General features: G+C 37.0%; 1 protein-coding gene across 1 annotated transcript; it reads left to right on the top strand.

The window, feature by feature from the left end:
- The first annotated feature begins 1,305 nt into the window (after positions 1-1,305).
- zgc:91999 (uncharacterized protein LOC445104 homolog) lies at positions 1,306-11,494 on the top strand. Its single transcript, XM_056263696.1, has 9 exons — positions 1,306-1,402; positions 3,023-3,179; positions 3,838-4,073; positions 5,341-5,496; positions 5,584-5,759; positions 7,569-7,689; positions 7,890-7,963; positions 11,029-11,108; positions 11,180-11,494. Exons 1-9 carry the CDS (start codon positions 1,346-1,348, stop codon positions 11,305-11,307), a joined length of 1,185 nt encoding a protein of 394 aa, XP_056119671.1. The 5' UTR covers positions 1,306-1,345; the 3' UTR covers positions 11,308-11,494.
- Positions 11,495-13,331: the final 1,837 nt, after the last annotated feature.

Consider the following 13,331-nt stretch of genomic DNA (forward strand, 5'->3'; position numbering starts at 1 on the left):
TAATTTTAGACTTTGTTACCTTGTGAAAAAGTTCTCTTAATTGTATTTAATATGCACTTGTAGTGTACGCTAAATCTTAAAAGTATATTTTTAAAAAGCTGTACTTGCAGATATGATATTAATGAAATAAAAGGCCATTTAAAGGGGGTACACTTTAATGATCTTTTGCCGTGCTTTAAAGGGATAGTTCACTTTGAAATTAATTTTTGGTATGTTTTAGCTTACCTCAAGGGCATCCAAGATGTAGGTGTCTTTGTTTCCGCAGTAGTTTCAATTTTGATATTTTTAGGTCAAACCGTTCTTGTCTGTCAGTCATATAATGCAGGTCTATGGTCACCACCTCAAAGAGCATGCACAGAGAAGTCCAAATTAAACATGATTTAATGACTCGTAAATGTAAGTACACATTGATGGCCTAAGACACGAAACGAGCGGTTTGTGTGAGAAAACGAACAGTATTTATATCGTTTTTACCTCTTGTAAACACAGCCACGTCCAAGTGATCTGAGGGCGCCGGCGCTTCGGTCTGCGCATTTACAATAATTAATTATTATTTACAATAGTAAATATTTTCAATAATTATTTTTGTGTACCATACATTTTTCAGTCGACAGTGCACTTTAACCACGTCAAAGAGAATAGAAATAATTATGAAATGACACATTTAAAGATAAATTTAAACTTTAATACATTTTCATTCATTTGCAAATTACATGCAATTTAATTTTTCGAAGACATTACATTCAGTTCATATATTAGACTGAAGTTACTCATCAACATGACTAAAATGTTGGCTGTTGTTATATTGTAAAAGGCAAAAGGAACAACCTGGCTGTACAAAGGTGACGTCTTTTTCTTTTTCAAGAGCGTCTGTACTTGTTAGTGGTGTTTGCAAGTCAAGCATTATTAACATTGCTCATGGTGTTCTGAACAAATCTCTAACACTTTTAAACTGCTGCATGTAACTCATTCTGCAATGTGTCAAAACAAGGAGATGTTCACATCCGATGAGACAACAGGCCCGGGGAATGCAAATGTGCAGAAGGTTCAAAAGCTTCAGAGACGCGGCCGTCTGTTTGCCATGAAGCCTCTCGGAGGATTGTGGAAACAAATGGGTAAACATACCCAGATGCCCCTGAATAAATGTCACCTGATGTGTCAAGGCGGGTTCTGATAGTGCAGGGGTAACAACAACAGCCTTGAGGCTGCTGCAACAAGCAGGAAACTGGACAAAGACAACTTTGGACTTCGATTGGTTTTATACTCCATAACATGAAGCATGCAGATTCTTCCTCACTTACACACATGCATGTAATCAGACTGTCTTTTGCAGCCAGCTGCGACCATGGCGGACCCTCCCGCAGGCCCACCTGAGGATCTCAACAAAATCAGCTTCTGGATGGTAAGAAAAAAGCTGTTCCAACACCTAGTGAGCTGCCTTGCTGTTTACTCCCTACATAGGTAGCTTCCTTCTAAGGCAGCACCATAGATCAAAAGTGGATTGCACTACATAGCATGTGCCACACAAACATAGCGCTTTTCATGGGAGACTCAATTCACATAGATTCAAATTGGCATCTATCATTCAATAAACAACCTGTAACATCAATGGAGCCTTTCTAATGCAGAAAAGGTTCTTAATAGTGGAAAAAGGTTCTTCAGATTATTTAAATATTCTTCCTAGTAAAAAAAAAAAGAAAGTTATTATAAGAACTGATTACTGAAAGGTTCTTTGGGGGAAACAAAAATGATTCTTCTGTGGCATCACTGTGAAAACCCACATGTGGAACCTTTATTTTAAAGGGGTCATGAACTGGCTTTTTAAATTGTTTTATATTGTTGTCTGAGGTCAACTTATGACGTTCGCTTGTTTTTTACATTCAAAAACATCAAAATGAATAAGTAATAGGCTGTTTTCTACCCTAGTTTTGAGCCTAGCTCAAAAACACTCGGTTTTTATGGGCGTCTCTCGCATTGAAGACTTGGAAGTAAACGCCCACTGCTGTGAGTGGATAACAGTTTTGCATATTATAATGAGTTTCGTGTAATGCGCGAATCGGTGGGCGGGGCTAAACCGTCCGTGTTGAAGTAGGCGTTGATCTTCTTCTGCGGGGGTGGTGTTTTATCCTCTTTGTCGTCATAGTTCCCCACTTTGAAAAACGAGTCGTTTGCTGAACCTGGTGTCAATAAAAGCTTTTATTGGACTAAAAAGGATGTTTTCAGTTCTGAAACTTACAGGATATTCTTATAATATGATGACCTCTTAGATGTCAAAAGCTCAAGGAAAATTTGATTTCTCAGTTCATCACCCCTTTAAGAAGTGTGGCACACGAATATATGACAATTTAACTATTGAGCATTAATTCAATATATTCTCTCTAAATCATATTTTTTATCTTTTACATTTTCCTTTCTAAAAAAAAGCCTATTGCTTATATATTGTCCTCTTGGATAGTATGTAGATGTGCTAACTTTGCACGTATTGTGTTCCCAATCCCCCATGTGGGAAATTATATATTATTATCTTTGTCATATAATTTGCACAATTATTTTTGGGAAACATGGCAAAAATCACTCTTTAACATATCTAAATTTGGTTAGTCCAATCAAGATCATTTGCTTTAATCTGGAGATGCTGTCATCATCTACCCACCATTATTTTGTAAACGTTGCTCTTTTACATACTAGGGTTATTATAGTTAGATAATTTATAAAAACATATTCATTAATTGAGTATGAGTTTTCCTGTTCAGTGTTGATGACTTAATGTTCAACAACCTCTGTTGGCACATGTTAAAAAAATCACACGAGGGAGTTTTACCGATGCATTTTATGTCACAGAATAAAATGTGAAAATATCTTGGGCTTATGTTCACCACAGACCTTATTTCGGGTATTTAACCAAAAAAACATTCAAAAGCCCCATTGACTTTAGGACAATGGAAGTGCTAAAATGCTAACTTGTTTCTGGGTTTTGGCCTACAAAAATACGCCATCCATTTCCTTCTGTTCTTGTCTCAAGCCAGGAAATTTCGTGCGGACAGTGCGGAGGACATCAGAGTCGCACCAAGCGTGTAATGACATCATAGCATGTATGAAGGACCGGGCTCGTGTGGAGCGACAGTACGCCCGTCAGCTGACTGAGTGGAGCAGCAAGTGGAAATCAATCACTGACACTCGTGAGTCAAAAACTGTCAATAAGTGATCCGTTTAAAATTCTGAGTAGCTCCGCCCACAGTCAAATCTCATTGGTCCGAAATTGGTCCACTATTTTCAGAAGCGTCACACCCACTGAAACTGGCGTAGGTGTTATTGAATCTTTGCTCATTTTTGAGTTTTTGTATTTGATGTTTTTGTCAGTTATTGTACAGTAGTATCATTTGCTTTAATCTGCAGATTCTGTCATCATCTACCCACCCTTATTCTGTTGCTCTTTTACATACCAGGGTTATTATAGTTAACTAAAACCATGAAAAAAAAACAAAAAAACATTTTCGTTACTTGAAATAAAACAGATTTTAACTTCATTTTAAAATAAAAATTAATAAAAGATGCATTTAAAAAATATTAAAACAGAAAAATATACAAATGAAAGCTAATTCAAAATATTAACAAAAGCTAACAGTATCTCAATGATATTAAAATAGCACTGTTACATAAAAACAAAAATCTGCTGGCTGTCAAGTTCAGTTGCAGTTTTGCTTAGTGTGATGTAAATGGATAAAAGTGTTTGCAACTGAGCTGATGTCTCTCTCTCTCTCTCTCTCTCTCTCTCTCGCTCTCTCTCTCTCTCTCTCTCTCTCTCTCTCTCTCTCTCTCTCTCTCTCTCTCTCTCAGGGCCGCTGTACGGGTCCCTCTTGCGAGCGTGGCAGTGCTTTTTCTCGTCCACCGAGCGTCTGTCTGCCCTTCACACGTCCATCTCCCAGTCTCTGGTTTCAGAAGACGGAGAGCGCATTCGCTCGTGGAAGAAAGAGACGTTCCCGCGGAAAATGTTCTGCGGCTTCAGGGAGTCACATGACCTTGGGACGGCTTTCTCACGTGCTCAGAAGCCCTGGGTGAAAAGATTAAAGAAGGTGATAGTAAGAAGGTTCCTGACGATGATATAATGGCCAACTATTTCAAATGAATAGGCGTTAACCAACTGAACCATTTGTTTTAAAATCCCACTCAGTATTTCAGTATATTAAAGCAAGATAGTGCAGGAAAAAAACAGGCTTACTTTGGAGATTTCAGGCTATTTTGCTTCATTAACTAGTGGAAAGAAAACATCCGAAATAAACATTTATTACACGTAGATCTATTAGCGTAGATTTCAATTACAATACATAACATTAAAGGCCATTATTCTGAGAGTTTTTTTCTCCACCTCAGTATCACTTATGTACACCAAATTTTACAGTTTTATTCCCATCTATACTCTGAAGGCTTTTACTGAGGAGTTTGTTCATACAGGTGAAACTCGAAAAATTCGAATATCGTGCAAAAAGTTCATTTATTCAGTAATTCAACTTAAAAGGTGAAACTAATATATAGACTCATTACATGCAAAGTGAGATATTTCAAGCCTTTATTTGTTATAATTTTGATGATTATGGCTTACAGCTTATGAAAACCTCTTCACAATATTCTAATTTTGAATTTGGGGTTTTCATAAACTGTAAGCCATAATCATCAAAATTATAACAAATAAAGGCTTGAAATATCTGACTTTGCATGTAATGAGTCTATATAATATATTAGTTTCACCTTTTAAGTTGAATTACTGAAATAAATGAACTTTTGCACGATATTCTAATTTTGCGAGTTTCACCTGTATATCATTTGGCTGATTTTATACATTTTATTCCTAAAAAAAAAAAAAAATTCTGTCTGTTGACTGTATATTTGGGGGTTTATGGAATGATAAAAATAGATATCCAAAATCCCTTCTGTAAAAACCTTTAACTCTAATATGCCAATAAAAGGAAACAAGAAATTTTCAGATTTCAGCTCTGGAAATGTATGTGCAAATTTTATTAGATAATGCCTCACAGCATATTTAAACAACATTTCAGGAAACTTGTAATTCAAAACAATTGTCTTATTGGACTGTGATTAATCAACTATTGGCAAATTGTGGTGATATCTATTAGTTCAAATTTGACCCTATTATTATCTGCATTTATTTCCTTTCATACAGTATTCAGCTTTTAGTGAGGGAAACAAATATTACTTGACGCTGGAAACGTCCCGGTTAGAGAGAGACGCATTTCCCAGTGCATTTAACAGCATAAGTTAGAGCTGAATATGACATGAAAAGCACTAGGTGATGCTAATAATAAGTTTTTGTGTATCCATTAGCTGGAAAAGGCTCGTGCGGCGTATCATAAGTCATGTCAGAGGGAGCAGATCGCTCAGGAAAAAGAGAATCAAGCCAAACACAACGCCAACCTGAGTGAGAGCAAACTGTCCAAGATTCAGCAGACGAGAGAGAAAGCCACACAGGAACGCAGCAAGGTCAATGAGCAATAAGACTTTCTACACAAATATATTATATTCATTATATATAATATATTACTGAATTATTTATGCATGTTTTTGCAGGCACGTGATCGTTATGAGAAGGTCCTAGAGGACGTCACCGGCTTTGCACCGCGATACATGGAGGAAATGGAGTCTGTGTTCGACCAATCACAGGAGGAGGAGAAGAAGAGGATCAGCTTCCTGAAACAGGCCTTCCTGTCCATTCACAGACACCTCGACATCACCAACAATGAGAGGTTTAAAATGGCAACACGCATTTGATTACAACATTACATTATCGTTTTTTTTTTTTTGCAGTGGATACATTAAAGTGATCCGTTCATTATGAAGGGAACAAAAACAAATAGTGTTGATTTCAGACCAGTTTCAATTGAAATTGAAATTTAACAAAAAATGATATGTGTAGACAGGGTTTGAAATTAACTTTTTCACTCACCGACCAATTTAGCTACTAAAGTTACCGGCCATTCAGAACTTCTACTAGCCAAAAGAAAAAAAAATCCAAATGAACTACGTCACATATATATATATATATATATATATATATATATATATATATTATATATTATAAAATCTGGATTTCATACATTAATTTCTTATTTGAACAAAATCCTGTCATCCAGCCATCTCCTCTCTTCCTCTTTTATCCTCATCCATTTCACCAGAAATGCGTTTTAGCTGGACAGATCAATACAGGACAAAGAACATAAAAAAAAATTGAGGTTTTCTGTCTTTTCTGTTCACCAAATGCTTTTTAATCTTCGCTATTGCTTCAATGCAAATGAACAAGCGCACCATTATTTGTTGCGTAGTGACGTGTGTGTTCAAGTAAGCCAGATATGAGCAGATTCTGCGCAATACGCTGGATTTAATATATCATGATGACTCACGAGTTGAGTATTTGCGGTAAATCTGCGCAGATTTGGCTCACACGAACTTCCCCAGCAAAGTGAGTAAACATAAAAAGTAACGCCAAATTGGCTCGTGATTTAACAACGTTACCCGTCATTTCAAACCCTGTGTGTACATATATATTTGCTTTCTGCACTTTATGTATTTATATGTATATATTATGGAGGCTTGTTTTCACCACGGAATAAAAAAAAGGGTAATTGAGAGTTTATATCTCTCAATTTGGACTTTATAATTTGCATTTGCAAACTTGGAAAAAAATCTGAATTACGAGATATAAACTCACAATTCTGTCTTTTTCCCTTGCAATTCCAAGTTCAGATATAAACTCTGAATTGCAAGATATAAACTTGTGAGATTAAAAAGTTATACATTTAATATATATACACTCACCTAAAGGATTATTAGGAACACCTGTTCTATTTCTCATTAATGCAATTATCTAATCAACCAATCACATGGCAGTTGCTAATGGTGTGGGGGTTGTTTTCTTGGCACACTTTAGGCCCCTTAGTGCCAATTGGGCATCGTTTAAATGCCACGGCCTACCTGAGCATTGTTTCTGACCATGTCCATCCCTTTATGGCCACCATGTACTCATCCTCAATAACAATAGCAGGATAATACACCATGTCACAAAGCACAAATCATTTCAAATTGGTTTCTTAAACATGACAATGAGTTCACTGTACTAAAATGGCCCCCACAGTCACCAGATCTCAACCCAATAGAGCATCTTTGGGATGTGGTGGAACGGGAGCTTCGTGCCCTGGATGTGCATCCCACAAATCTCCATCAACTGCAAGATGCTATCCTATCAATATGGGCCAACATTTCTAAAGAATGCTTTCAGCACCTTGTTGAATCAATGCCACGTAGAATTGTGGCAGTTCTGAAGGCGAAAGGGGGTCAAGCACAGTATTAGTATGGTGTTCCTAATAATCCTTTAGGTGAGTGTATATATATATATTCATAGACCGCTATTAACCCTTTCTCAGACGAGCAGATGCGATGAGACCTGTTTTCCTGTTTGTTCATGTGACGTTCACCATAAAGCCTATTAGCTGCAGTGATGTTCATTATCCTGTCGAAAAGCCTGAGGGTCTTTATACGTGTATATGGGTGTGTTTCAGTATAAAAGCAGTGTACGGTGAACTACATCACACACTCATGTCCATCAGTGAACCTGATGATCTCCGCTGGTGGAAGAACAACCATGGGCCGGGCATGCCAACCGACTGGCCCAAAATAGAGGTGTGTGTCATCATATGCATTCAGATATTATGAGGGAAACTATCCTATATTTATTTTTGTGTCAAAAACTGTTGTAATTTAGTGTTTCACGACTTGACTATTCACAAAACAAGTTTTAAAATGACTACAGGACCCGTTTGAGTCTTCTTTCTTTCTGTGTTTTTGTCCTGTAATCTCGTCTCTGCGTGTTTTTGGTCCAGGACTGGAATCCTCCGATTAAAAAACATAAACCGGGAAAGAAACCAAAAGCACACAGAGGACCTGAGGAGAAAGCGTAAGCTCACCACACACACACACACACACACACACAATTACAATTGTGTCAATTTTCAACTATGATGTATTTAAGGCTAGACACTACAAGGCAAAACCATTGTTTTTTTTATTAATCTCCACTTCAGTATCACTTTCATCCACTAAACTTTACGGTTTCATTCCTATCTATATTCTGAGGGGTTTGTTCATATCCAATTTGCCTGATTTAATACATTTTATCCCTAAAACATGGTGAATTTTCTGTTGACAATATTTTCTGATTTATGATAAAAAGATGTAAAAAAAAAAAAAAACGTTAGCTCTAATATGTCAACAAAATGAAGCAACCTGGCTTTAACAGTGTTCACATTTGTGTTCTGGAACTGTATGCAAATTAGGGCATATTTAATTACATAATGCCTCATTTCAATATTTCAATATATTTCAGAAAACTTGTAATAAATTACAATAGTCTTGATGTGATTAATCAACCAGGGAAATTATGGTGATATTTATTAGTCTACATTTTGACCCTATTCATCTGTAGTGTCTTGCCTTAACTGAGAATTGTTGCGCTCAACGTGCTCTATTATAATGTCAAAGGTAATATTAATTAATTCAAGTTAATTAGAAAATGAATCATATTACGAAATGAAATGTGTAAGTATTGAGCAGCGAGTCTCTTTGGGTTTCCGTCTGTCAGCGGTTCAAATCCTTCTTGGCTGAACTGATTCGGTTGGATGAGGAATGATTGTGAAGTGCAGTCATAAAGGTGAAGTGTGTCATTTGCAGAAATGTGCAGAATACTGTGTGCAAAACCATAATGCGCTCAGCTTGACCTTCATTTCCACTGTGATGAATGAACTGGAGCTGATTTCATCTGATCAGCCGTCAAGAGTGAAGAAATGTTTGTTTTTTTACACAAAATGCATTAAAAATGCAGATTTGTGTTTCTAGCATGACTGGGCTGGCAGTCACTGAATTAAACATGAGGTCATGTGACAATAATGTTGCATACTACTTTTTAAAATGCTTATTGTTGCACAATGCATACCTAAAAATAGCTTGTAGTGCATGCTGTAAACATTGCAATCTTTTACTTTCATTTTTCTTTGATTTTGATGTTCAAAAATAATGATGCATTGAATAGAATTGAAAAATTAACGTGTTTTTTTTCTTAGTCAAAATATGATTGACGATCACTGAATCGACCTAAATACACACTTTTATACCAACAAAACTCATTTTTATGGGTTAAATCAGGTAGAGATAGCTTTTTAAGGTAACATTATCTTTGGTTTCAAATCTCTATAGTTTAGTTTGTATTTTGTATCAGATCATTGATCATTATCAGTGCCCCTTATTATGCTATTTTATAGGTTCCTAATGTTGCTTTGGAGTCTCCCACAATAGGTTTACATGCATCCAAGGTCAAAAAAAGCTTTTCATTTTCTGCGGATACCTATTCTACATTGCAGCATCAGCTCTTTTCTCAAAGAGTCTGAAACCGGTTCGTTTGAAGGTTCAGTCTCTCTAAAGTGTATTTGCATTGCCGAAAACAGCGTCTTCTCAACAACACCACGAACCAAACGTCACAGCTACAGCTACAGCGTTTGAGGGCGGGCCAAAGTAAATGTAGTTCACAGGCAACCAATTATGCAGATTTGTTAAATCTTTAAAACTTTGCAGGCCCTTTACATTCACAAACTGCTATGTTACACACCGCATGAAAGGTTATGTTGGAAAAAAGCATAAAAGAGGCAGCCAGCCAGGTATTGCAACATGACTTTTCCTCCAAGATCTTGTGTGTGTTCCGCTCCTTCATGAGTTTTGTAGTCCCTTCCTCAGAGACGCATCTATAAAACATGCTGCTGCCACTTCCATGTTTCACTGTAGGGACGCTGTGTGTGTTCATTGTGATATACTGACAATCTTTAGCACTTAAGCATGAAGGCCCAAAAGTTGGTTTTGTCATCTTCCTCCAGTGTGCTTTTGGCTGAGCTCCAGTTGAGATGTTTTTATTGTTGTGAACTGTTGTCTGGTGTGTTTTATTCTGCCATGACGACTGTAACTCCTTTAGGCATGAGTCTCTTTCGTCTCTTTCTCGTATGCGGACACTGTGTTTGGAGGGCAGCCAGTCCTGGGCAGATTCACACTTGTGAATGTCACCTTTTTAATGATGGTGTTCGCTGTGCTTTAAGGCATATTCAATGTTAATGGCTGCAAGTTGTTTAGTGGGTTGAATAAACGTTTTTGGGGAAGAATGAATCAGTGCCGGCGAGGTTTGTTTTAGTGTTATGCAGGGTGGGAAATTAGCACCAGCCACCAGCCAATGGCTGGTACTTTTTCAAAGTGGCAGGTGACTTTGCCTTGTATACCTGCCACAGTGGCGGCTAGATTGTAAAACATTTTTATTGGTTACTAAAAACATTCCTTGTAACGGATTGGACAGCTTTTGTCAAAGAATGCTGTTGCTAAGTAACAATAATGCACTTTTGTCGAGTAACTAATTTGATTGGTTTTCAGCGCTGTACATCACGAACACGGCGCTGAACGGACCGTGACACATATAGCTGAGCTGAGGTACAGACGAAAGGAAAATAAAAACAATTTGGCGACATATACCCGGCCCGCCGCGGAGTCAGCAGTAGCTATGAATGTACAAACTGAAAGGGTGGCTGGTGGGCAAAAAAGTTCATTTCCCACCCTGGTGTTATGTTTCGAGGCATATAGTAGATTCATGCATTTGAATTGCATATAACATTCCCATCTATTACACTGTATAATATAATAGCAGTATATAATATGATATACACACTATATAGCTACCTTCTGTTTGAAAATGAATTTTTATTGATTACTTTTTTTTGTTGAATTTATAAATGCTAGGTCTGTGTGTCTTTTAATCTTTGTAAAGCACTTTGGTCAACCTTGGTTGTGTCGTAAATGTGCTCTATAAATAAATGATTGATTGATTGATTGATTGATTGATTGATAGCATAATAGTAAAATATACGGTTTGGACGCCTCAGGAGTTGACGTGAAATTGAAAGTGCTGAGTTTCTCTGTCATCTTCTCCCGCAGGGTCATGATCGGAGGAGTGCGTGTGCGAGCGCTGTACAACTACACCGGAGAGGAAGAAGATGAACTGTCCTTCAGAGCAGGTGACCCTTGACCCTTGTGAAGTTACACTGAATCTCACTGAGGTGCTGACGGCTGTCGCTCTGTCTCACAGGTGAAGAGTTCCTCAAGATTGAGGAAGAGGATGATCAGGGCTGGTGCTGGGGGGTGAAGGAGGGCGGAGTCCAAGGCTTTTACCCAGCCAATTACGTGTTACCTGTGAAAGGACATCAGGAATCATAGATGAGGCACAACCATTCATATTTACAGTTATGGAAAACATTTATACGGTGCCCATCAAAAAATATGTAAATGTCTGAATGTCATTGCATTTTCTTTTAGACTTTTTCAACACTATATCTGTTGTTTTGTCATTTAACCCTTAAATGCATGAATGTTTTGCCAGTCATTACATATTCGGGTCTTTAGCGACCCGGATCTATATCTGACACGGATGGATCTCTGTCGATAAAACTCTCCTGATATTAGAGTAACACTTACAGAAGCATATTTTGTTATCTTTTGGAGCTTGGAAGGGGTTCAGTTTGAGCAGATATTTTACCATCATCACTGTCCTCATCAGAGCTCATTTCCCAGTACATTCAGCATCTGGCTCATATTCGCCAGCCCAGCCATAATCTCAAAACCATTGTTTTCATCTTCAAAACCAATATTTTGACCGCTGACAGCTCCTTTACTAGATCCACCATCATCAAGTGACAGTGACAGTAATATTTGATTGCGTCAGTACTCGAGTCACTGAGCCATTTCAAGTTTTCCTGATTATTCTTCCTATTCTTTTGTTTTCTGCCTGCGGCAACTATGAGTGAAACATCACGCCATCATTGTGGATCAGACATCGCCACCATGTGGAATAATGGTGAATTGCACTTATTCAGTCATCAAAGATTCAATTATTGTTGTGCAAAAAAAATATACTTAGATTGTTACACACCTCGGGTCGTTAGCGACCACATACAATTTTTTTTTACAAACAATGAATGGGAAAACACGCATCATTTTATGGGTTTTTTTCTTGTTATATTGTTTATGATGAATTGATTGAGGAATACTAAGAATGTTGATGTCTAACTTTAAAAAAACGAATGAGGTATGTGTTTAAGGGTTAAAACTATCTTAAAGTCTTTCTGTGATTTTTCTTTTTTTCTTTTTTTCAAGTGCATTTGCGTTTTATTTCTGTAAATTAACTTCTACTTAGTTTGCAGTGCTACTTAGTAACAGTGACATTCAGATATTTCCACCGTATGAATGGAAAGAATTAAGTTAACAAGTGTGTTCATTGGAAAACAACCTACAACTACAACCAGTGTTTCTAGTACAGACCAAAATGAAAATAAAATATTAATTCTGTTTCATCAATGGAACTTTTACCTCTTTATTTAATAATATGGGATGTCATTAATTTTAATTAACACATTTTTGCTTTTGGAAAACCTCCAAGAGAGCCAGAGACCTGCAGATGATTCAAGCAGAGTCAAGAAACGGCCTCTTTGTAATTTATATATTGCTTAATGAGGGGTTGTACAAAAACCAGTAGGAGCTTGTTAGAAAGATTACCGTGCACTGGAGAAAAGCCTCCATTATCGTCAGAGCCAAATCCATATTATATTTCACCTACAGGCATTCACACCTGAAAAAGTGGAAGGAATAAAACTAACATTTCTGTGCATTGAACACTTGACTATCAGCTCCGGCTCTGTCACGCACCCAGGACCGAACGAGCCAAGATGGGATTTTAACAGGTATCTGGTTAAACGTCAAGGAACAGGTGCGTAACTATAGCAACCAGTCAATAAATCCGGAATGACAGGGACCTCTGGTGGTCGATCTGAAATCACATCTCCATCTGTTTTAAGGTTGTTTTTACAGTCAAGGCAGAAGTTAAGCCTCAAAGCTTGTCTATTTTACTCTGGATGTTATTTTGTGCATATGAAATATTATAAATGCAGTTTAATTACCATTTAATTTTAGGGATTTTTTTACGTTGTTGAAAGAAGTCTCTTCTGCTCACCAAGGCTGTAATTATTAGATACAAAATACAGTAAAAATGTGAAATAATATTATATTACCATTTAAAAAATGAGATAAAAATAATTTAAAATAACTGTTTTCTATTTGAATATATGGTAAAATGTAATTTATAGTAAAATGTAATTTATTCCTGTGATCAAAGCTGTATTTTCAGCATCATTACTCCAGTCTTCAGTGTCACATGATCCTTCAGAAATCATTCTGATATGATGATT

This window comes from Rhinichthys klamathensis, unplaced genomic scaffold, assembly GCF_029890125.1.
Source record: "Rhinichthys klamathensis goyatoka isolate OS25496 unplaced genomic scaffold, OSU_Roscu_1.1 h1tg000209l_1, whole genome shotgun sequence".
NCBI lineage: Eukaryota > Metazoa > Chordata > Actinopteri > Cypriniformes > Leuciscidae > Rhinichthys > Rhinichthys klamathensis.